The following is a 26,882-nucleotide window of genomic DNA, read 5'->3' as shown; positions in this document are numbered from 1 at the left end:
CTGGGGAACAGTATCACAGTGTCCCCGCTGGGGTACAGTATCACAGTGTCCATGCTGGGTTATTGTATCACAGTGTCCATGCTGGGGTATAGTATCACAGTGTCCATGCTGGGTTCTAGTATCGCAGTGTCCACGCTGGGGTACAGTATCACAGTGCCCACGCTGGGGTATTGTATCAGTGTTCACGCTGGGGTATTGTATCACAGTGTCCACGCTGGGTTATAGCATCACAGTGTCCATGCTGGGGTATAGTATCACAGTGTCCATGCTGGGGTACAGTATCACAGTGTCCACGCTGGGGTACAGTATCGCAGTGTCCACGCTGGGGTACAGTATGACAGTGTCCACGCTGGGGTATAGTATCACAGTGTCCACGCTGGGGTACAGTATGACAGTGTCCACGCTGGGGTATAGCATCACAGTGTCCACACTGGGGTACAGTATCGCAGTGTCCACGCTGGGGTATCATATCACAGTGTCCATACTGGGGTATAGTATCACAGTGTCCATGCTGGGGTACAGTATCACAGTGTCCCCGCTGGGGTACAGTATCACAGTGTCCATGCTGGGCTACGGTATCACAGTGTCCACGCTGCGGTACAGTATCACAGTGTCCACGCTGGGGCATAGTATCACAGTGTCCAAGATGGGCTACAGTATCACAGTGTCCATGCTGGGGTGCTGTATCACAGGTCCATGCTGGGCTACAGTATCACAGTGTCCGTGCTGGGGTACAGTATCACAGTGTCCATGCTGGGGTACAGTATCACAGTGTCCATGCCGTGTACAGTATCGAAGTGTCCACGCTGGAGTACAGTATCACAGTGTCCAAGCCGGGGTATCGTACACACAGTGTCCACGCTGGGTTATATTATCATAGTGTCCACGCTATGGTACAGTATCACAGTGTCCATGCTGGGGTACAGTATCGCAGTGTCTACGCTGGGGTACAGTATCAAACTGTCCAAGCCGGGGTATCGTACCACAGTGTCCATGCTGGGGTACAGTATCATAGTCTCCATGCTGGAGTATAGTATCACAGTGTCGATGCTGGGGTACAGTGTCACAGTGTCCACGCTGGGCTACAATATCACAGTGTCCACGCTGGGGTATAGTATCACAGTGTCCATGCTGGGGTACAGTATCACAGTGTCCGTGCTGGGGTACAGTATCACAGTGTCCATGCTGGGGTACAGTATCACAGTGTCCATGCCGTGTACAGTATCGAAGTGTCCACGCTGGAGTACAGTATCACAGTGTCCAAGCCGGGGTACCGTACACACAGTGTCCACGCTGGGGTACAGTATCACAGTCTCCATGCTGGAGTACAGTATCGCAGTGTCCACGCTGGGGTATAGTATCACAGTGTCCACGCTGGGGTACAGTATCGCAGTGTCCACGCTGGGGTACAGTATGACAGTGTCCACGCTGGGGTATAGTATCACAGTGTCCACGCTGGGGTACAGGATCGCAGTGTCCACGCTGGGGTACAGTATCACAGTGTCCACGCTGGGGTACAGTATCGCAGTGTCCACGCTGGGGTATAGTATCACAGTGTCCACGCTGGGGTACAGTATGACAGTGTCCACGCTGGGGTACGGTATCACAGTGTCCACGCTGGGGAACAGTATCACAGTGTCCCCGCTGGGGTACAGTATCACAGTGTCCATGCTGGGTTATTGTATCACAGTGTCCATGCTGGGGTATAGTATCACAGTGTCCATGCTGGGTTCTAGTATCGCAGTGTCCACGCTGGGGTACAGTATCACAGTGCCCACACTGGGGTATTGTATCAGTGTTCACGCTGGGGTATTGTATCACAGTGTCCACGCTGGGTTATAGCATCACAGTGTCCATGCTGGGGTATAGTATCACAGTGTCCATGTTGGGGTACAGTATCACAGTGTCCACGCTGGGGTACAGTATCGCAGTGTCCACGCTGGGGTACAGTATGACAGTGTCCACGCTGGGGTATAGTATCACAGTGTCCACGCTGGGGTACAGTATGACAGTGTCCACGCTGGGGTATAGCATCACAGTGTCCACACTGGGGTACAGTATCGCAGTGTCCACGCTGGGGTATCATATCACAGTGTCCATACTGGGGTATAGTATCACAGTGTCCATGCTGGGGTACAGTATCACAGTGTCCCCGCTGGGGTACAGTATCACAGTGTCCATGCTGGGCTACGGTATCACAGTGTCCACGCTGCGGTACAGTATCACAGTGTCCACGCTGGGGCATAGTATCACAGTGTCCAAGATGGGCTACAGTATCACAGTGTCCATGCTGGGGTGCTGTATCACAGGTCCATGCTGGGCTACAGTATCACAGTGTCCACGCTGGGTTATATTATCATAGTGTCCACGCTATGGTACAGTATCACAGTGTCCATGCTGGTGTACAGTATCGCAGTGTCTACGCTGGGGTACAGTATCACAGTGTCCATGCCGTGTACAGTATCGCAGTGTCCACGCTGGAGTACAGTATCACAGTGTCCAAGCCGGGGTATCGTACCACAGTGTCCATGCTGGGGTACAGTATCACAGTCTCCATGCTGGGGTACAGTATCGCAGTGTCCACGCTGGGGTACAGTATCACAATGTCCACGCTGGGGTACAGTATCACAGTGTCCACGCTGGGGTATAGTATCACAGTGTCCACGCTGGAGTACAGTATGACAGTGTCCACGCTGGGGTATAGTATCGCAGTGTCCACGCTGGGGTACAGTATTGCAGTGTCCACGCTGGGGTATCATATCACAGTGTCCATACTGGGGTATCATATCACAGTGTCCACGCTGGGGTACAGTATCACAGTGTCCACGCTGGGGTACAGTATCGCAGTGTCCACGCTGGGGTATAGTATCGCAGTGTCCACGCTGGGGTACAGTATCGCAGTGTCCACGCTGGGGTATAGTATCACAGTGTCCACGCTGGGGTATAGTATCACAGTGTCCATGCTGGGGTACAGTATCACAGTGTCCCCGCTGGGGTACAGTATCACAGTGTCCATGCTGGGTTATTGTATCACAGTGTCCATGCTGGGGTATAGTATCACAGTGTCCATGCTGGGTTACAGTATCGCAGTGTCCACGCTGGGGTACAATATCACAGTGCCCACGCTTGGGTATAGTGTCAGAGTGTCCACGCTGGGGTATTGTATCACAGTGTCCACGCTGGGGTATTGTATCACAGTGTCCATGCTGGGGTACAGTATCACAGTGTCCACGCTGGGGTATAGCATCACAGTGCCCACGCTGGGGTATTGTATCACAGTGTTCACGCTGGGGTATATTATCACAGTGTCCACGCTGGGTTATAGTATCACAGTGTCCATGCTGGGGTACAGTATCACAGTGTCCATGCTGGGCTACGGTATCACAGTGTACACGCTGGGGTACAGTATCATAGTGTCCACGCTGGGGCATAGTATCACAGTGTCCACGCTGGGCTACAGTATCACAGAGTCCATGCTGGGGTGCTGCATCACAGTGTCCACGCTGGGCTACAGTACCACAGTGTCCATGCTGGGGTGCTGTACCACAGGTCCATGCTGGGGTACAGTATCACAGTGTCCGTGCTGGGGTACAGTATGACAGTGTCCATGCTGGGGTACAGTATCACAGTGTCCCCGCTGGGGTACAGTATCACAGTGTCCATGCTGGGTTATTGTATCACAGTGTCCATGCTGGGGTATAGTATCACAGTGTCCCCGCTGGGGTACAGTATCACAGTGTCCATGCTGGGGTACAGTATCACAGTGTCCACGCTGGGGTACAGTATCGCAGTGTCCACGCTGGGGTACAGTATGACAGTGTCCACGCTGGGGTATAGTATCACAGTGTCCACGCTGGGGTACAGTATGACAGTGTCCACGCTGGGGTATAGTATCACAGTGTCCACACTGGGGTACAGTATCGCAGTGTCCACGCTGGGGTATCATATCACAGTGTCCATACTGGGGTATAGTATCACAGTGTCCATGCTGGGGTACAGTATCACAGTGTCCCCCCTGGGGTACAGTATCACAGTGTCCATGCTGGGTTATTGTATCACAGTGTCCATGCTGAGGTATAGTATCACAGTGTCCATGCTGGGGTATAGTATCACAGTGTCCATGCTGGGTTACAGTATCGCAGTGTCCACGATGGGGTACAGTATCACAGTGCCCACGCTGGGGTATAGTGTCAGATTGTCCACGCTGGGGTATTGTATCACAGTGTCCACGCTGGGGTATAGTATCACAGTGTCCATGCTGGGGTACAGTATCACAGTGTCCACGCTGGGGTATAGTATCACAGTGCCCACGCTGGGGTATTGTATCACAGTGTTCACGCTGGGGTATATTATCACAGTGTCCACGCTGGGTTATACTATCACAGTGTCCATGCTGGGGTACAGTATCACAGTGTCCATGCTGGGCTACGGTATCACAGTGTCCACGCTGGGGTATAGTATCACAGTGTCCATGCTGGGGTACAGTATCACAGTGTCCGTGCTGGGGTACAGTATCACAGTGTCCATGCTGGGGTACAGTGTCACAGTGTCCACGCTGGGCTACAATATCACAGTGTCCATGCTGGGGTACAGTATCGCAGTGTCCACGCTGGGTTATATTATCATAGTGTCCACACTATGGTACAGTATCACAGTGTCCATGCTGGGGTACAGTATCGCAGTGTCTACGCTGGGGTACAGTATCACAGTGTCCATGCCGTGTACAGTATCGAAGTGTCCACGCTGGAGTACAGTATCACAGTGTCCAAGCCGGGGTATCGTACACACAGTGTCCATGCTGGGGTACAGTATCACAGTCTCCATGCTGGAGTACAGTATCGCAGTGTCCACGCTGGGGTATAGTATCACAGTGTCCACGCTGGGGTACAGTATCACAGTGTCCACGCTGGGGTACAGTATCGCAGTGTCCACGCTGGGGTACAGTATGACAGTGTCCACGCTGGGGTATAGTATCACAGTGTCCACGCTGGGGTACAGGATCGCAGTGTCCACGCTGGGGTACAGTATCACAGTGTCCACGCTGGGGTACAGTATCGCAGTGTCCACGCTGGGGTACAGTATCACAGTGTCCACGCTGGGGTACAGTATCGCAGTGTCCACGCTGGGGTACAGTATGACAGTGTCCACGCTGGGGTACGGTATCACAGTGTCCACGCTGGGGAACAGTATCACAGTGTCCCCGCTGGGGTACAGTATCACAGTGTCCATGCTGGGTTATTGTATCACAGTGTCCATGCTGGGGTATAGTATCACAGTGTCCATGCTGGGTTCTAGTATCGCAGTGTCCACGCTGGGGTACAGTATCACAGTGCCCACGCTGGGGTATTGTATCAGTGTTCACGCTGGGGTATTGTATCACAGTGTCCACGCTGGGTTATAGCATCACAGTGTCCATGCTGGGGTATAGTATCACAGTGTCCATGCTGGGGTACAGTATCACAGTGTCCACGCTGGGGTACAGTATCGCAGTGTCCACGCTGGGGTACAGTATGACAGTGTCCACGCTGGGGTATAGTATCACAGTGTCCACGCTGGGGTACAGTATGACAGTGTCCACGCTGGGGTATAGCATCACAGTGTCCACACTGGGGTACAGTATCGCAGTGTCCACGCTGGGGTATCATATCACAGTGTCCATACTGGGGTATAGTATCACAGTGTCCATGCTGGGGTACAGTATCACAGTGTCCCCGCTGGGGTACAGTATCACAGTGTCCATGCTGGGCTACGGTATCACAGTGTCCACGCTGCGGTACAGTATCACAGTGTCCACGCTGGGGTATAGTATCACAGTGTCCACGCTGGGGTACAGGATCGCAGTGTCCACGCTGGGGTACAGTATCACAGTGTCCACGCTGCGGTACAGTATCACAGTGTCCACGCTGGGGCATAGTATCACAGTGTCCAAGATGGGCTACAGTATCACAGTGTCCATGCTGGGGTGCTGTATCACAGGTCCATGCTGGGCTACAGTATCACAGTGTCCACGCTGGGTTATATTATCATAGTGTCCACGCTATGGTACAGTATCACAGTGTCCATGCTGGTGTACAGTATCGCAGTGTCTACGCTGGGGTACAGTATCACAGTGTCCATGCCGTGTACAGTATCGCAGTGTCCACGCTGGAGTACAGTATCACAGTGTCCAAGCCGGGGTATCGTACCACAGTGTCCATGCTGGGGTACAGTATCACAGTCTCCATGCTGGGGTACAGTATCGCAGTGTCCACGCTGGGGTACAGTATCACAATGTCCACGCTGGGGTACAGTATCACAGTGTCCACGCTGGGGTATAGTATCACAGTGTCCACGCTGGAGTACAGTATGACAGTGTCCACGCTGGGGTATAGTATCGCAGTGTCCACGCTGGGGTACAGTATTGCAGTGTCCACGCTGGGGTATCATATCACAGTGTCCATACTGGGGTATCATATCACAGTGTCCACGCTGGGGTACAGTATCACAGTGTCCACGCTGGGGTACAGTATCGCAGTGTCCACGCTGGGGTACAGTATCGCAGTGTCCACGCTGGGGTACAGTATCGCAGTGTCCACGCTGGGGTATAGTATCACAGTGTCCACGCTGGGGTATAGTATCACAGTGTCCATGCTGGGGTACAGTATCACAGTGTCCCCGCTGGGGTACAGTATCACAGTGTCCATGCTGGGTTATTGTATCACAGTGTCCATGCTGGGGTATAGTATCACAGTGTCCATGCTGGGTTACAGTATCGCAGTGTCCACGCTGGGGTACAATATCACAGTGCCCACGCTTGGGTATAGTGTCAGAGTGTCCACGCTGGGGTATTGTATCACAGTGTCCACGCTGGGGTATTGTATCACAGTGTCCATGCTGGGGTACAGTATCACAGTGTCCACGCTGGGGTATAGCATCACAGTGCCCACGCTGGGGTATTGTATCACAGTGTTCACGCTGGGGTATATTATCACAGTGTCCACGCTGGGTTATAGTATCACAGTGTCCATGCTGGGGTACAGTATCACAGTGTCCATGCTGGGCTACGGTATCACAGTGTACACGCTGGGGTACAGTATCATAGTGTCCACGCTGGGGCATAGTATCACAGTGTCCACGCTGGGCTACAGTATCACAGAGTCCATGCTGGGGTGCTGCATCACAGTGTCCACGCTGGGCTACAGTACCACAGTGTCCATGCTGGGGTGCTGTACCACAGGTCCATGCTGGGGTACAGTATCACAGTGTCCGTGCTGGGGTACAGTATGACAGTGTCCATGCTGGGGTACAGTATCACAGTGTCCCCGCTGGGGTACAGTATCACAGTGTCCATGCTGGGTTATTGTATCACAGTGTCCATGCTGGGGTATAGTATCACAGTGTCCCCGCTGGGGTACAGTATCACAGTGTCCATGCTGGGGTACAGTATCACAGTGTCCACGCTGGGGTACAGTATCGCAGTGTCCACGCTGGGGTACAGTATGACAGTGTCCACGCTGGGGTATAGTATCACAGTGTCCACGCTGGGGTACAGTATGACAGTGTCCACGCTGGGGTATAGTATCACAGTGTCCACACTGGGGTACAGTATCGCAGTGTCCACGCTGGGGTATCATATCACAGTGTCCATACTGGGGTATAGTATCACAGTGTCCATGCTGGGGTACAGTATCACAGTGTCCCCCCTGGGGTACAGTATCACAGTGTCCATGCTGGGTTATTGTATCACAGTGTCCATGCTGAGGTATAGTATCACAGTGTCCATGCTGGGGTATAGTATCACAGTGTCCATGCTGGGTTACAGTATCGCAGTGTCCACGATGGGGTACAGTATCACAGTGCCCACGCTGGGGTATAGTGTCAGATTGTCCACGCTGGGGTATTGTATCACAGTGTCCACGCTGGGGTATAGTATCACAGTGTCCATGCTGGGGTACAGTATCACAGTGTCCACGCTGGGGTATAGTATCACAGTGCCCACGCTGGGGTATTGTATCACAGTGTTCACGCTGGGGTATATTATCACAGTGTCCACGCTGGGTTATACTATCACAGTGTCCATGCTGGGGTACAGTATCACAGTGTCCATGCTGGGCTACGGTATCACAGTGTCCACGCTGGGGTATAGTATCACAGTGTCCATGCTGGGGTACAGTATCACAGTGTCCGTGCTGGGGTACAGTATCACAGTGTCCATGCTGGGGTACAGTGTCACAGTGTCCACGCTGGGCTACAATATCACAGTGTCCATGCTGGGGTACAGTATCGCAGTGTCCACGCTGGGTTATATTATCATAGTGTCCACACTATGGTACAGTATCACAGTGTCCATGCTGGGGTACAGTATCGCAGTGTCTACGCTGGGGTACAGTATCACAGTGTCCATGCCGTGTACAGTATCGAAGTGTCCACGCTGGAGTACAGTATCACAGTGTCCAAGCCGGGGTATCGTACACACAGTGTCCATGCTGGGGTACAGTATCACAGTCTCCATGCTGGAGTACAGTATCGCAGTGTCCACGCTGGGGTATAGTATCACAGTGTCCACGCTGGGGTACAGTATCACAGTGTCCACGCTGGGGTACAGTATCGCAGTGTCCACGCTGGGGTACAGTATGACAGTGTCCACGCTGGGGTACAGGATTGCAGTGTCCACGCTGGGGTACAGTATCACAGTGTCCACGCTGGGGTACAGTATCGCAGTGTCCACGCTGGGGTACAGTATCACAGTGTCCACGCTGGGGTACAGTATCGCAGTGTCCACGCTGGGGTACAGTATGACAGTGTCCACGCTGGGGTACGGTATCACAGTGTCCACGCTGGGGAACAGTATCACAGTGTCCCCGCTGGGGTACAGTATCACAGTGTCCATGCTGGGTTATTGTATCACAGTGTCCATGCTGGGGTATAGTATCACAGTGTCCATGCTGGGTTCTAGTATCGCAGTGTCCACGCTGGGGTACAGTATCACAGTGCCCACGCTGGGGTATTGTATCAGTGTTCACGCTGGGGTATTGTATCACAGTGTCCACGCTGGGTTATAGCATCACAGTGTCCATGCTGGGGTATAGTATCACAGTGTCCATGCTGGGGTACAGTATCACAGTGTCCACGCTGGGGTACAGTATCGCAGTGTCCACGCTGGGGTACAGTATGACAGTGTCCACGCTGGGGTATAGTATCACAGTGTCCACGCTGGGGTACAGTATGACAGTGTCCACGCTGGGGTATAGCATCACAGTGTCCACACTGGGGTACAGTATCGCAGTGTCCACGCTGGGGTATCATATCACAGTGTCCATACTGGGGTATAGTATCACAGTGTCCATGCTGGGGTACAGTATCACAGTGTCCCCGCTGGGGTACAGTATCACAGTGTCCATGCTGGGCTACGGTATCACAGTGTCCACGCTGCGGTACAGTATCACAGTGTCCACGCTGGGGCATAGTATCACAGTGTCCAAGATGGGCTACAGTATCACAGTGTCCATGCTGGGGTGCTGTATCACAGGTCCATGCTGGGCTACAGTATCACAGTGTCCACGCTGGGTTATATTATCATAGTGTCCACGCTATGGTACAGTATCACAGTGTCCATGCTGGGGTACAGTATCGCAGTGTCTACGCTGGGGTACAGTATCAAACTGTCCAAGCCGGGGTATCGTACCACAGTGTCCATGCTGGGGTACAGTATCATAGTCTCCATGCTGGAGTATAGTATCACAGTGTCCATGCTGGGGTACAGTGTCACAGTGTCCACGCTGGGCTACAATATCACAGTGTCCACGCTGGGGTATAGTATCACAGTGTCCATGCTGGGGTACAGTATCACAGTGTCCGTGCTGGGGTACAGTATCACAGTGTCCATGCTGGGGTACAGTGTCACAGTGTCCACGCTGGGCTACAATATCACAGTGTCCATGCTGGGGTACAGTATCGCAGTGTCCACGCTGGGTTATATTATCATAGTGTCCACGCTATGGTACAGTATCACAGTGTCCATGCTGGTGTACAGTATCGCAGTGTCTACGCTGGGGTACAGTATCACAGTGTCCATGCCGTGTACAGTATCGCAGTGTCCACGCTGGAGTACAGTATCACAGTGTCCAAGCCGGGGTATCGTACCACAGTGTCCATGCTGGGGTACAGTATCACAGTCTCCATGCTGGGGTACAGTATCACAGTGTCCGTGCTGGGGTACAGTATCACAGTGTCCATGCTGGGGTACAGTGTCACAGTGTCCACGCTGGGCTACAATATCACAGTGTCCATGCTGGGTTATTGTATCACAGTGTCCATGCTGGGGGATAGTATCACAGTGTCCCCGCTGGGGTACAGTATCACAGTGTCCATGCTGGGGTACAGTATCACAGTGTCCACGCTGGGGTACAGTATCGCAGTGTCCACGCTGGGGTACAGTATGACAGTGTCCACGCTGGGGTATAGTATCACAGTGTCCACGCTGGGGTACAGTATGACAGTGTCCACGCTGGGGTATAGTATCACAGTGTCCACAATGGGGTACAGTATCGCAGTGTCCACGCTGGGGTATCATATCACAGTGTCCATACTGGGGTATAGTATCACAGTGTCCATGCTGGGGTACAGTATCACAGTGTCCCCCCTGGGGTACAGTATCACAGTGTCCATGCTGGGTTATTGTATCACAGTGTCCATGCTGGGGTATAGTATCACAGTGTCCATGCTGGGTTACAGTATCGCAGTGTCCACGATGGGGTACAGTATCACAGTGCCCACGCTGGGGTATAGTGTCAGATTGTCCACGCTGGGGTATTGTATCACAGTGTCCACGCTGGGGTATAGTATCACAGTGTCCACGCTGGGGTATAGTATCACAGTGCCCACGCTGGGGTATTGTATCACAGTGTTCACGCTGGGGTATATTATCACAGTGTCCACGCTGGGTTATACTATCACAGTGTCCATGCTGGGGTACAGTATCACAGTGTCCATGCTGGGCTACGGTATCACAGTGTCCACGCTGGGGTATAGTATCACAGTGTCCATGCTGGGGTACAGTATCACAGTGTCCGTGCTGGGGTACAGTATCACAGTGTCCATGCTGGGGTACAGTGTCACAGTGTCCACGCTGGGCTACAATATCACAGTGTCCATGCTGGGGTACAGTATCGCAGTGTCCACGCTGGGTTATATTATCATAGTGTCCACACTATGGTACAGTATCACAGTGTCCATGCTGGGGTACAGTATCGCAGTGTCTACGCTGGGGTACAGTATCACAGTGTCCATGCCGTGTACAGTATCGAAGTGTCCACGCTGGAGTACAGTATCACAGTTTCCAAGCCGGGGTATCGTACACAGTGTCCATGCTGGGGTACAGTATCACAGTCTCCATGCTGGAGTACAGTATCGCAGTGTCCACGCTGGGGTATAGTATCACAGTGTCCACGCTGGGGTACAGGATCGCAGTGTCCACGCTGGGGTACAGTATCACAGTGTCCACGCTGGGGTACAGTATCGCAGTATCCACGCTGGGGTACAGTATCACAGTGTCCACGCTGGGGTACAGTATCGCAGTGTCCACGCTGGGGTACGGTATCACAGTGTCCACGCTGGGGAACAGTATCACAGTGTCCCCGCTGGGGTACAGTATCACAGTGTCCATGCTGGGTTATTGTATCACAGTGTCCATGCTGGGGTATAGTATCACAGTGTCCATGCTGGGTTCTAGTATCGCAGTGTCCACGCTGGGGTACAGTATCACAGTGCCCACGCTGGGGTATTGTATCAGTGTTCACGCTGGGGTATTGTATCACAGTGTCCACGCTGGGTTATAGCATCACAGTGTCCATGCTGGGGTATAGTATCACAGTGTCCATGCTGGGGTACAGTATCACAGTGTCCACGCTGGGGTACAGTATCGCAGTGTCCACGCTGGGGTACAGTATGACAGTGTCCACGCTGGGGTATAGTATCACAGTGTCCACGCTGGGGTACAGTATGACAGTGTCCACGCTGGGGTATAGCATCACAGTGTCCACACTGGGGTACAGTATCGCAGTGTCCACGCTGGGGTATCATATCACAGTGTCCATACTGGGGTATAGTATCACAGTGTCCATGCTGGGGTACAGTATCACAGTGTCCCCGCTGGGGTACAGTATCACAGTGTCCATGCTGGGCTACGGTATCACAGTGTCCACGCTGCGGTACAGTATCACAGTGTCCACGCTGGGGCATAGTATCACAGTGTCCAAGATGGGCTACAGTATCACAGTGTCCATGCTGGGGTGCTGTATCACAGGTCCATGCTGGGCTACAGTATCACAGTGTCCACGCTGGGTTATATTATCATAGTGTCCACGCTATGGTACAGTATCACAGTGTCCATGCTGGGGTACAGTATCGCAGTGTCTACGCTGGGGTACAGTATCAAACTGTCCAAGCCGGGGTATCGTACCACAGTGTCCATGCTGGGGTACAGTATCATAGTCTCCATGCTGGAGTATAGTATCACAGTGTCCATGCTGGGGTACAGTGTCACAGTGTCCACGCTGGGCTACAATATCACAGTGTCCACGCTGGGGTACAGTATCACAGTGTCCGTGCTGGGGTACAGTATCACAGTGTCCATGCTGGGGTACAGTGTCACAGTGTCCACGCTGGGCTACAATATCACAGTGTCCATGCTGGGGTACAGTATCGCAGTGTCCACGCTGGGTTATATTATCATAGTGTCCACACTATGGTACAGTATCACAGTGTCCATGCTGGGGTACAGTATCGCAGTGTCTACGCTGGGGTACAGTATCACAGTGTCCATGCCGTGTACAGTATCGAAGTGTCCACGCTGGAGTACAGTATCACAGTGTCCAAGCCGGGGTATCGTACACACAGTGTCCATGCTGGGGTACAGTATCACAGTCTCCATGCTGGAGTACAGTATCGCAGTGTCCACGGTGGGGTATAGTATCACAGTGTCCACGCTGGGGTACAGTATCACAGTGTCCACGCTGGGGTACAGTATCGCAGTGTCCACGCTGGGGTACAGGATCGCAGTGTCCACGCTGGGGTACAGTATGACAGTGTCCACGCTGGGGTACTGTATCACAGTGTCCACGCTGGGGTACAGGATCGCAGTGTCCACGCTGGGGTACAGGATCGCAGTGTCCACGCTGGGGTACAGTATCACAGTGTCCACGCTGGGGTACAGTATCGCAGTGTCCACGCTGGGGTACAGTATCACAGTGTCCACGCTGGGGTATAGTATCACAGTGTCCACGCTGGGGTACAGTATGACAGTGTCCACGCTGGGGTACGGTATCACAGTGTCCACGCTGGGGAACAGTATCACAGTGTCCCCGCTGGGGTACAGTATCACAGTGTCCATGCTGGGTTATTGTATCACAGTGTCCATGCTGGGGTATAGTATCACAGTGTCCATGCTGGGTTCTAGTATCGCAGTGTCCACGCTGGGGTACAGTATCACAGTGCCCACGCTGGGGTATTGTATCAGTGTTCACGCTGGGGTATTGTATCACAGTGTCCACGCTGGGTTATAGCATCACAGTGTCCATGCTGGGGTATAGTATCACAGTGTCCATGCTGGGGTACAGTATCACAGTGTCCACGCTGGGGTACAGTATCGCAGTGTCCACGCTGGGGTACAGTATGACAGTGTCCACGCTGGGGTATAGTATCACAGTGTCCACGCTGGGGTACAGTATGACAGTGTCCACGCTGGGGTATAGCATCACAGTGTCCACACTGGGGTACAGTATCGCAGTGTGCACGCTGGGGTATCATATCACAGTGTCCATACTGGGGTATAGTATCACAGTGTCCATGCTGGGGTACAGTATCACAGTGTCCCCGCTGGGGTACAGTATCACAGTGTCCATGCTGGGCTACGGTATCACAGTGTCCACGCTGCGGTACAGTATCACAGTGTCCACGCTGGGGCATAGTATCACAGTGTCCAAGATGGGCTACAGTATCACAGTGTCCATGCTGGGGTGCTGTATCACAGGTCCATGCTGGGCTACAGTATCACAGTGTCCACGCTGGGTTATATTATCATAGTGTCCACGCTATGGTACAGTATCACAGTGTCCATGCTGGGGTACAGTATCGCAGTGTCTACGCTGGGGTACAGTATCAAACTGTCCAAGCCGGGGTATCGTACCACAGTGTCCATGCTGGGGTACAGTATCATAGTCTCCATGCTGGAGTATAGTATCACAGTGTCCATGCTGGGGTACAGTGTCACAGTGTCCACGCTGGGCTACAATATCACAGTGTCCACGCTGGGGTATAGTATCACAGTGTCCATGCTGGGGTACAGTATCACAGTGTCCGTGCTGGGGTACAGTATCACAGTGTCCATGCTGGGGTACAGTGTCACAGTGTCCACGCTGGGCTACAATATCACAGTGTCCATGCTGGGGTACAGTATCGCAGTGTCCACGCTGGGTTATATTATCATAGTGTCCACACTATGGTACAGTATCACAGTGTCCATGCTGGGGTACAGTATCGCAGTGTCTACGCTGGGGTACAGTATCACAGTGTCCATGCCGTGTACAGTATCGAAGTGTCCACGCTGGAGTACAGTATCACAGTGTCCAAGCCGGGGTATCGTACACACAGTGTCCATGCTGGGGTACAGTATCACAGTCTCCATGCTGGAGTACAGTATCGCAGTGTCCACGCTGGGGTATAGTATCACAGTGTCCACGCTGGGGTACAGTATCACAGTGTCCACGCTGGGGTACAGGATCGCAGTGTCCACGCTGGGGTACAGTATCGCAGTGTCCACGCTGGGGTACAGTATCACAGTGTCCACGCTGGGGTACAGTATCGCAGTGTCCACGCTGGGGTATAGTATCACAGTGTCCACGCTGGGGTACAGTATGACAGTGTCCACGCTGGGGTACGGTATCACAGTGTCCATGCTGGGTTATTGTATCACAGTGTCCATGCTGGGTTATAGTATCGCAGTGTCCACGCTGGGGTACAGTATCACAGTGCCCACGCTGGGGTATTGTATCAGTGTTCACGCTGGGGTATTGTATCACAGTGACCACGCTGGGTTATAGCATCACAGTGTCTTTGCTGGGGTATAGTATCACAGTGTCCATGCTGGGGTACAGTATCACAGTGTCCACGCTGGGGTACAGTATCGCAGTGTCCACGCTGGGGTACAGTATGACAGTGTCCACGCTGGGGTATAGTATCACAGTGTCCACGCTGGGGTACAGTATGACAGTGTCCACGCTGGGGTATAGCATCACAGTGTCCACACTGGGGTACAGTATCGCAGTGTCCACGCTGGGGTATCATATCACAGTGTCCATGCTGGGCTACGGTATCACAGTGTCCACGCTGCGGTACAGTATCACAGTGTCCACGCTGGGGCATAGTATCACAGTGTCCAAGATGGGCTACAGTATCACAGTGTCCATGCTGGGGTGCTGTATCACAGGTCCATGCTGGGCTACAGTATCACAGTGTCCACGCTGGGTTATATTATCATAGTGTCCACGCTATGGTACAGTATCACAGTATCCATGCTGGGGTACAGTATCGCAGTGTCTACGCTGGGGTACAGTATCAAACTGTCCAAGCCGGGGTATCGTACCACAGTGTCCATGCTGGGGTACAGTATCATAGTCTCCATGCTGGAGTATAGTATCACAGTGTCCATGCTGGGGTACAGTGTCACAGTGTCCACGCTGGGCTACAATATCACAGTGTCCACGCTGGGGTATAGTATCACAGTGTCCATGCTGGGGTACAGTATCACAGTGTCCGTGCTGGGGTACAGTATCACAGTGTCCATGCTGGGGTACAGTGTCACAGTGTCCACGCTGGGCTACAATATCACAGTGTCCATGCTGGGGTACAGTATCGCAGTGTCCACGCTGGGTTATATTATCATAGTGTCCACACTATGGTACAGTATCACAGTGTCCATGCTGGGGTACAGTATCGCAGTGTCTACGCTGGGGTACAGTATCACAGTGTCCATGCCGTGTACAGTATCACAGTGTCCACGCTGGAGTACAGTATCACAGTGTCCAAGCCGGGGTATCGTACACACAGTGTCCATGCTGGGGTACAGTATCACAGTCTCCATGCTGGAGTACAGTATCGCAGTGTCCACGCTGGGGTATAGTATCACAGTGTCCACGCTGGGGTACAGTATCACAGTGTCCACGCTGGGGTACAGTATCGCAGTGTCCACGCTGGGGTACAGTATGACAGTGTCCACGCTGGGGTATAGTATCACAGTGTCCACGCTGGGGTACAGGATCGCAGTGTCCACGCTGGGGTACAGTATCACAGTGTCCACGCTGGGGTACAGTATCGCAGTGTCCACGCTGGGGTACAGTATCACAGTGTCCACGCTGGGGTATAGTATCACAGTGTCCACGCTGGGGTACAGTATGACAGTGTCCACGCTGGGGTACGGTATCACAGTGTCCACGCTGGGGAACAGTATCACAGTGTCCCCGCTGGGGTACAGTATCACAGTGTCCATGCTGGGTTATTGTATCACAGTGTCCATGCTGGGGTATAGTATCACAGTGTCCATGCTGGGTTCTAGTATCGCAGTGTCCACGCTGGGGTACAGTATCACAGTGCCCACGCTGGGGTATTGTATCAGTGTTCACGCTGGGGTATTGTATCACAGTGTCCACGCTGGGTTATAGCATCACAGTGTCCATGCTGGGGTATAGTATCACAGTGTCCATGCTGGGGTACAGTATCACAGTGTCCACGCTGGGGTACAGTATCGCAGTGTCCACGCTGGGGTACAGTATGACAGTGTCCACGCTGGGGTATAGTATCACAGTGTCCACGCTGGGGTACAGTATGACAGTGTCCACGCTGGGGTATAGATTCACAGTGTCCACACTGGGGTACAGTATCGCAGTGTCCACGCTGGGGTATCATATCACAGTGTCCATACTGGGGTATAGTATCACAGTGTCCATGCTGGGGTACAGTATCACAGTGTCCCCGCTGGGGTACAGTATCACAGTGTCCATGCTGGGCTACGGTATCACAGTGTCCACGCTGCGGTACAGTATCACAGTGTCCACGCTGGGGCATAGTATCACAGTGTCCAAGATGGGCTACAGTATCACAGTGTCCATGCTGGGGTGCTGTATCACAGGTCCATGCTGGGCTACAGTATCACAGTGTCCACGCTGGGGTACAGTATGACAGTGTCCACGCTGGGGTATAGCATCACAGTGTCCACACTGGGGTACAGTATCGCAGTGTCCACGCTGGGGTATCATATCACAGTGTCCATACTGGGGTATAGTATCACAGTGTCCATGCTGGGGTACAGTATCACAGTGTCCCCGCTGGGGTACAGTATCACAGTGTCCATGCTGGGCTACGGTATCACAGTGTCCACGCTGCGGTACAGTATCACAGTGTCCACGCTGGGGCATAGTATCACAGTGTCCAAGATGGGCTACAGTATCACAGTGTCCATGCTGGGGTGCTGTATCACAGGTCCATGCTGGGCTACAGTATCACAGTGTCCGTGCTGGGGTACAGTATCACAGTGTCCACGCTGGGTTATATTATCATAGTGTCCACGCTATGGTACAGTATCACAGTGTCCATGCTGGGGTACAGTATCGCAGTGTCCACGCTGGGGTATCATATCACAGTGTCCATACTGGGGTATAGTATCACAGTGTCCATGCTGGGGTACAGTATCACAGTGTCCCCCCTGGGGTACAGTATCACAGTGTCCATGCTGGGTTATTGTATCACAGTGTCCATGCTGGGGTATAGTATCACAGTGTCCATGCTGGGTTACAGTATCGCAGTGTCCACGATGGGGTACAGTATCACAGTGTCCACGCTGGGGTATAGTATCACAGTGTCCATGCTGGGGTACAGTATCACAGTGTCCACGCTGGGGTATAGTATCACAGTGCCCACGCTGGGGTATTGTATCACAGTGTTCACGCTGGGGTATATTATCACAGTGTCCACGCTGGGTTATACTATCACAGTGTCCATGCTGGGGTACAGTATCACAGTGTCCATGCTGGGCTACGGTATCACAGTGTCCACGCTGGGGTATAGTATCACAGTGTCCATGCTGGGGTACAGTATCACAGTGTCCGTGCTGGGGTACAGTATCACAGTGTCCATGCTGGGGTACAGTGTCACAGTGTCCACGCTGGGCTACAATATCACAGTGTCCATGCTGGGGTACAGTATCGCAGTGTCCACGCTGGGTTATATTATCATAGTGTCCACACTATGGTACAGTATCACAGTGTCCATGCTGGGGTACAGTATCGCAGTGTCTACGCTGGGGTACAGTATCACAGTGTCCATGCCGTGTACAGTATCGAAGTGTCCATGCTGGGGTACAGTATCACAGTCTCCATGATGGAGTACAGTATCGCAGTGTCCACGCTGGGGTATAGTATCACAGTGTCCACGCTGGGGTACAGTATCACAGTGTCCACGCTGGGGTACAGTATCGCAGTGTCCACGCTGGGGTACAGTATCACAGTGTCCACGCTGGGGTACAGGATCGCAGTGTCCACGCTGGGGTACAGTATCACAGTGTCCACGCTGGGGTACAGTATCGCAGTGTCCACGCTGGGGTACAGTATCGCAGTGTCCACGCTGGGGTATAGTATCACAGTGTCCACGCTGGCGTACAGTATGACAGTGTCCACGCTGGGGTACGGTATCACAGTGTCCACGCTGGGGAACAGTATCACAGTGTCCCCGCTGGGGTACAGTATCACAGTGTCCATGCTGGGTTATTGTATCACAGTGTCCATGCTGGGGTATAGTATCACAGTGTCCATGCTGGGTTCTAGTATCGCAGTGTCCACGCTGGGGTACAGTATCACAGTGCCCACGCTGGGGTATTGTATCAGTGTTCACGCTGGGGTATTGTATCACAGTGTCCACGCTGGGTTATAGCATCACAGTGTCCATGCTGGGGTATAGTATCACAGTGTCCATGCTGGGGTACAGTATCACAGTGTCCACGCTGGGGTACAGTATCGCAGTGTCCACGCTGGGGTACAGTATGACAGTGTCCACGCTGGGGTATAGTATCACAGTGTCCACGCTGGGGTACAGTATGACAGTGTCCACGCTGGGGTATAGCATCACAGTGTCCACACTGGGGTACAGTATCGCAGTGTCCACGCTGGGGTATCATATCACAGTGTCCATACTGGGGTATAGTATCACAGTGTCCATGCTGGGGTACAGTATCACAGTGTCCCCGCTGGGGTACAGTATCACAGTGTCCATGCTGGGCTACGGTATCACAGTGTCCACGCTGCGGTACAGTATCACAGTGTCCACGCTAGGGCATAATATCACAGTGTCCAAGATGGGCTACAGTATCACAGTGTCCATGCTGGGGTGCTGTATCACAGGTCCATGCTGGGCTACAGTATCACAGTGTCCGTGCTGGGGTACAGTATCACAGTGTCCACGCTGGGCTATATTATCATAGTGTCCACGCTATGGTACAGTATCACAGTGTCCATGCTGGGGTACAGTATCGCAGTGTCTACGCTGGGGTACAGTATCAAACTGTCCAAGCCGGGGTATCGTACCACAGTGTCCATGCTGGGGTACAGTATCATAGTCTCCATGCTGGAGTATAGTATCACAGTGTCCATGCTGGGGTACAGTGTCACAGTGTCCACGCTGGGCTACAATATCACAGTGTCCATGCTGGGATACAGTATCGCAGTGTCCACGCTGGGTTATATTATCATAGTGTCCACACTATGGTACAGTATCACAGTGTCCATGCTGGGGTACAGTATCGCAGTGTCTACGCTGGGGTACAGTATCACAGTGTCCATGCCGTGTACAGTATCGAAGTGTCCACGCTGGAGTACAGTATCACAGTGTCCAAGCCGGGGTATCGTACACACAGTGTCCATGCTGGGGTACAGTATCACAGTCTCCATGCTGGAGTACAGTATCGCAGTGTCCACGCTGGGGTATAGTATCACAGTGTCCACGCTGGGGTACAGTATCGCAGTGTCCACGCTGGGGTACAGTATGACAGTGTCCACGCTGGGGTATAGTATCACAGTGTCCACGCTGGGGTACAGGATCGCAGTGTCCACGCTGGGGTACAGTATCACAGTGTCCACGCTGGGGTACAGTATCGCAGTGTCCACGCTGGGGTACAGTATCACAGTGTCCACGCTGGGGTACAGTATCGCAGTGTCCACGCTGGGGTACAGTATGACAGTGTCCACGCTGGGGTATAGTATCACAGTGTCCACACTGGGGTACAGTATCGCAGTGTCCACGCTGGGGTATCATATCACAGTGTCTATACTGGGGTATAGTATCACAGTGTCCATGCTGGGGTACAGTATCACAGTGTCCATGCTGGGTTATTGTATCACAGTGTCCATGCTGGGGTATAGTATCACAGTGTCCATGCTGGGTTACAGTATCGCAGTGTCCACGCTGGGGCATAATATCACAGTGTCCACGCTGGGGTACAGTATGACAGTGTCCACGCTGGGTTATATTATCATAGTGTCCACGCTATGGTACAGTATCACAGTGTCCATGCTGGGGTACAGTATCGCAGTGTCTACGCTGGGGTACAGTATCACAGTGTCCATGCCGTGTACAGTATCGCAGTGTCCACGCTGGAGTACAGTATCACAGTGTCCAAGCCGGGGTATCGTACCACAGTGTCCACGCTGGGGTACAGTATCACAGTCTCCATGCTGGGGTACAGTATCACAGTGTCCACGCTGGGGTACAGTATCGCAGTGTCCATGCTGGGGTATAGTATCGCAGTGTCCACGTTGGGGTACGGTGTCACAGTTTCCATGCTGGGGTACAGTATCGCAGTGTCCACGCTCGGGTACAGTATCACAGTGTCCACGCTGGGGTACAGTATCGCAGTGTCCATGCTGGGGTATAGTATCACAGTGTCCACGCTGGGGTACAGTATGACAGTGCCCACGCTGGGGTATAGTATCACAGTGTCCACGCTGGGGTACAGTATCGCAGTGTCCACGCTGGGGTATCATATCACAGTGTCCATACTGGGGTATAGTATCACAGTGTCCATGCTGGGGTACAGTATCACAGTGTCCATGCTGGGTTATTGTATCACAGTGTCCATGCTGGGGTATAGTATCACAGTGTCCATGCTGGGTTACAGTATCGCAGTGTCCACGCTGGGGCATAATATCACAGTGTCCACGTTGGGGTATAGTATCACAGTGTCCACGCTGGGTTATAGTATCACAGTGTCCATGCTGGGTTACAGTATCGCAGTGTCCACGCTGGGGCATAATATCACAGTGTCCACGTTGGGGTATAGTATCACAGTGTCCACGCTGGGGTATAATATCACAGTGTACACGTTGGGGTATAGTATCACAGTGTCCACGCTGGGGTACAGTATCACAGTGTCCACGTTGGGGTATTGTATCATAGTGTCCATGCTGGGATACAGTATCACAGAGTCCATGCTGGGTTGTTGTATCACAGTGTCCACGTTGGGGTCCTGTATCACAGTGTCCATGCTGGGGTACAGTATCACAGTGTCCATGCTGGGGTACAGTATCGCAGTGTCCACGCTGGGTTATATTATCATAGTGTCCACGCTATGGTACAGTATCACAGTGTCCATGCTGGGGTACAGTATCGCAGTGTCTACGCTGGGGTACAGTATCACAGTGTCCATGCCGTGTACAGTATCGCAGTGTCCACGCTGGAGTACAGTATCACAGTGTCCAAGCCGGGGTATCGTACCACAGTGTCCACGCTGGGGTACAGTATCACAGTCTCCATGCTGGGGTACAGTATCACAGTGTCCACGCTGGGGTACAGTATCGCAGTGTCCATGCTGGGGTATAGTATTGCAGTGTCCACGTTGGGGTACGGTGTCACAGTTTCCATGCTGGGGTACAGTATCGCAGTGTCCACGCTCGGGTACAGTATCACAGTGTCCACGCTGGGGTACAGTATCGCAGTGTCCATGCTGGGGTATAGTATCACAGTGTCCACGCTGGGGTACAGTATGACAGTGCCCACGCTGGGGTATAGTATCACAGTGTCCACGCTGGGGTACAGTATCGCAGTGTCCACGCTGGGGTACAGTATGACAGTGTCCACGCTGGGGTATAGTATCACAGTGTCCACGCTGCGGTACAGTATCGCAGTGTCCACACTGGGGTATCACATCAACACATTTGCAGCTGTGATCTCCAGCATCTGCAGACCTCATTTTTTACTATCACATCACAGTGTCCATACTGGGGTATAGTATCACAGTGTCCATGCTGGGGTACAGTATCACAGTGTCCCCGCTGGGGTACAGTATCACAGTGTCCATGCTGGGTTATTGTATCACAGTGTCCATGCTGGGGTATAGTATCACAGTGTCCACGCTGGGGTACAATATCGCAGTGTCCACGCTGGGGTACAATATCACAGTGTCCACGCTGGGGTATTGTATCACAGTGTCCACGCTGGGGTATAGTATCACAGTGTCCACGCTGGGGTACAGTATCACAGTGTCCACGCTGGGGTATAGTATCACAGTGCCCACGCTGGGGTATTGTATCACAGTGTTCACGCTGGGGTATATTATCACAGTGTCCACGCTGGGTTATAGTATCACAATGTCCATGCTGGGGTACAGTATCACAGTGTCCATGCTGGGCTACGGTATCACAGTGTCCACGCTGGGGTACAGTATCACAGTGTCCACGCTGGGGCATAGTATCACAGTGTCCATGCTGGGCTACAGTATCACAGTGTCCATGCTGGGGTGCTGTATCTCAGGTCCATGCTGGGGTACAGTATCACAGTGTCCGTGCTGGGGTACAGTATCACAGTGTCCATGCTGGGGTACAGTGTCACAGTGTCCACGCTGGGCTACAATATCACAGTGTCCATGCTGGGGTACAGTATCGCAGTGTCCACGCTGGGTTATATTATCATAGTGTCCACGCTATGGTACAGTATCACAGTGTCCATGCTGGGGTCCAGTATCGCAGTGTCTACGCTGGGGTACAGTATCACAGTGTCCACGCTGGGGTACAGTATTGCAGTGTCCACGCTGGGGTATAGTATCACAGTGTCCACGCTGGGTTACAATATGACAGTGTCCACGCTGGGGTATAGTATCACAGTGTCCACGCTGGGGTACAGTATCGCAGTGTCCACGCTGGGGTATCATATCACAGTGTCCATACTGCGGTACAGGATCGCAGTGTCCATGCTGGGGTACAGTACCACAGTGTCCACGCTGGGGTACAGTATCACAGTGTCCACGCTGGGGTACAGTATCGCAGTATCCACGCTGGGGTACAGTATTGCAGTGTCCACGCTGGGGTATAGTATCACAGTGTCCACGCTGGGTTACAATATGACAGTGTCCACGCTGGGGTATAGTATCACAGTGTCCACGCTGGGGTACAGTATCGCAGTGTCCACGCTGGGGTATCATATCACAGTGTCCATACTGGGGTACAGGATCGCAGTGTCCATGCTGGGGTACAGTACCACAGTGTCCACGCTGGGGTACAGTATCACAGTGTCCACGCTGGAGTATAGTATCAGAGTGTCCATGCTGGATTATTGTATCACAGTGTCCATGCTGGGGTATAGTATCACAGTGTCCATTCTGGGGTACAGTATCACAGTGTCCCCGCTGGGGTACCGTATCACAGTGTCCACGCTGGAGTATAGTATCACAGTGTGCATGCTGGGTTATTGTATCACAGTGTCCATGCTGGGGTATAGTATCACAGTGTCCATGCTGGGTTACAGTATTGCAGTGTCCACGCTGGGGTACAGTATCACAGTGTCCATGCTGAGGTATTATATCATAGTGTCCACGCTGGGGCATCGTATCACAGTGTCCATACTGGGGTACAGTATCGCAGTGTCCATGCTGGGGTACAGTATCACAGTGTCCATGCTGGGGTACAGTATCACAGTGTCCACGCTGTGGTTTAGTATCACAGTGTCCATACTAGGGTACAGTATCACAGTGTCCACACTGGGGAGTATTATCACAGTGTCCATTCTAGGGTACAGTATCACAGTGTCCACGCTGTGGTACGGTATCACAGTGTCCATGCTGGAGTACAGTATCACAGTGTGCCACGCTGGGGTACAGTATCACAGTGTCCATGCTGGGGTACAGTATCACAGTGTCCATGCTGCATTACCGTGTCCTATACCCATTCTGGCCCTCACCCCAATGAAGTTGATGTGCAAGTTTGATCAGTGGGTGCCTGCCAGGTGTTTTTTCCTGGAAACGATCACATCTGAACATGACTTTGTCTGCCTTAACCACAAGGGAAAAGACTGATTCCTGACAACAATTATTGTCAATGTCACTCCGAGTGTCTTTGGGTCGTTAGCATTAACAGACCTTCCAGTCAAGGGTACAATCCAGTCTATAGATCTGCTTTTCAATGTAGACACTGAAACCTGAGATGAATCAATGAAAAGGGACAGCAACTTTCATGTCAGCCTTGATTACGATGCACTCTCTAGTAGGATCTATGGTTATTTACATATGAACAATTGCAGGAGCAGTGTCATCATTAAATATATGGCAAAGCCATCAATGCCAAACAAATACAGAGAATTATACAAATAATCTGAAGGACACGGGTGAGGAGTATGTCAGATAACATTGTTTAGCCAAGCATCGGGAAATTGTGATTAGATTAGATTACTTACAGTGTGGAAACAGGCCCTTCAGCCCAACAAGTCCACACCGACCCGCCGAAGTGTAACCCACCCATACATTTACCCCCTACCTAACACTACGGGCAATTTAGCATGGCCAATTCACCTGGCCCGCACATCTTTGGACTGTGGGAGGAAACCGGAGCACCCGGAGGAAACCCACGCAGACACGGGGAGAACATGCAAACTCCACACAGGCAGTCGCCTGAGGCGGGAATTGAACCCGTATCTCTGGGGCTGTGAGGCAGCAGTGCTAACCACTGTGCCACCGTGCCGATCTTGTTGGATAATCCGAAATTTGGATTATCGAATGCCGGCTAATCGAGGTTCCTCTGTACTGCAAATCCACCATGGTTGGTAGGTAAAGAAAAAGGTTTCTTTTAACAGAGAGGACTGAGGTAGAGTTCTCAAGGAGGAGCAATGTTCCATCTTAGGCAGTTTGTAACAGATGCCTTCGTCGCGATTGGAAAACACAAAGAGCCTTCTTTCCTGGGCGGTGCTGGAGAAGAAATGTCATAAATCTAGCGTTCAGATGAAAATGGGGCCTGGCAGACCACAGTGAGGGTTGTTATTGGAAGGAGTGAGTGTATCTTATAGAGGTTCGGGGAGGAGGTTTATAGGAAGGGTGGGTGGCTATGACTCCATGGAAAAATGCCTTCAATAGATCTAGTGATGTCATCCCCCAGTCCTGGAAGGAGGTAACTCTTTGCCTGCTGGATAGCACCCTGCACAGTGAAAGCTGTTAGGCTGCCCCCTTGTTCCAACATTTCCCTGCCACTTGAATTAAAACAGTACAAGGGGAATGAGACCCTTAGTGGCCATTAATTGTCTACTTCAGTAGGCTCACAGGTTGACCTGGCTTGATGCCTCTTTTGGAATATAGCTGGAGGTGGGCAACAAGTCAGCGGGCAGACCGGCTTTTAGTTCAGGAAGGAGTCTTCGCCCAACTTCAAATCCCCCAATGGGGGAAGAGGGGGCATTTCTGTAGTTTACCCCCTATGTTTACCCCACCTTAGAGACGGAGCACAAGTTAAAGGCTAACACTTCAATGCAGCCACTCATGAGTGCTCCAATCTTGGGGAGCCTACCTTTCAGAAGAAACTGTAAGTTAAGGCACAAAAGAGACTGGGGTGGGGGGGGGTGGAATGTTAAAGGCGTGACACTTGTTCAAAATTCCCCTTGATGGGAATGGATGGAGTCTAGGAAAAGTACAAGACTGAACTCTAGTCTGGATAAGGGCTGTGCTTTGGCAGACTCCAGACTTGTACTCCTCCTTGAGTACTGCTGTGTGTACCCTCCTTGAGTTTCTCTCACCTCCCAGTCCCTTGTTGCTACCAGGTCCACATCTGGTGCCCAGAAGCTGGTCAGCTCTCTGTGTTGGCTGGTGATGAGACTGTATGGCATGTGGATTGGAGAATATTCTGATGATCAAGTGTTAATCAAGAACATTTTCCATTATATGTGAGCACCTCCTCCACTCCTGCACCCCTGTAAAAAGACTTCCACCAACACGGCAACACATTCCTTACCCATGACGTTGACATCATACTCGATCTGGTAGATGGCTTCTTGCCCACACTGCCTCATGATGTTGAGGGCTTCTCCATGAGTGACATTGTGAAGTGAAATCCCATCCACACTCAATATCCGATCCCCAACTTTCAACGTCCCCTCTCTGCAAACACACAGACAAAAATTGTTATCTTTTTGGGCTGTTCCTTCTTTGACTGGGAGGACAGACTGGGGAGCTGGTGTTAGGGCACCAGTGGGCATTATCTAGAGACAGAATCCCCTTCTTAGGAGCAAAATCCCCTTCTTTTTCTCTCTCATTTCGAGCCCTGGTGATGTACTTCCCATCAAGCCCACAGCCAAGTGTGTGGCTGAGATTAGGGTGCGCGGGGTGGGGAAGGAAGGGTTACAGCAGGGATATCAGAAGAGTGGCATCTCCTTTAAACTTCCGCCATTCACACCATTGTAACAGTTGATGGATGCCTCAAAGTTACCAACTCTAAAGCAGCAGAACAACAGACATTTGGAGTAATGGCTGCATTCCCAAGCAATGAGGGACAAGTACTTTCTTCCAGTTACTCCCCAGTATCTAACACCAATCCTTACGAGAGAGATAGAGAGAA

General features: G+C 52.3%; 1 protein-coding gene across 1 annotated transcript in view; it reads right to left on the bottom strand.

Annotated features, from left to right (window-relative positions):
- The window catches only part of grip2b (glutamate receptor interacting protein 2b), a gene marked incomplete at its 5' end in the record, with an annotated part of 257,289 nt that overhangs the window by 173,586 nt on the left and 56,821 nt on the right, over positions 1–26,882 (bottom strand). Inside the window, one exon of the mRNA XM_060835042.1 lies at positions 26,280–26,425. Within this exon, the coding sequence (XP_060691025.1) occupies positions 26,280–26,425 (146 nt within the window). The remainder of the gene's footprint in view (positions 1–26,279; positions 26,426–26,882) is intronic.

The sequence above is a fragment of the Hemiscyllium ocellatum genome, chromosome 14, assembly GCF_020745735.1.
Source record: "Hemiscyllium ocellatum isolate sHemOce1 chromosome 14, sHemOce1.pat.X.cur, whole genome shotgun sequence".
Taxonomy (NCBI): domain Eukaryota; kingdom Metazoa; phylum Chordata; class Chondrichthyes; order Orectolobiformes; family Hemiscylliidae; genus Hemiscyllium; species Hemiscyllium ocellatum.
This window is presented reverse-complemented; position numbering and strand designations above follow the sequence as displayed.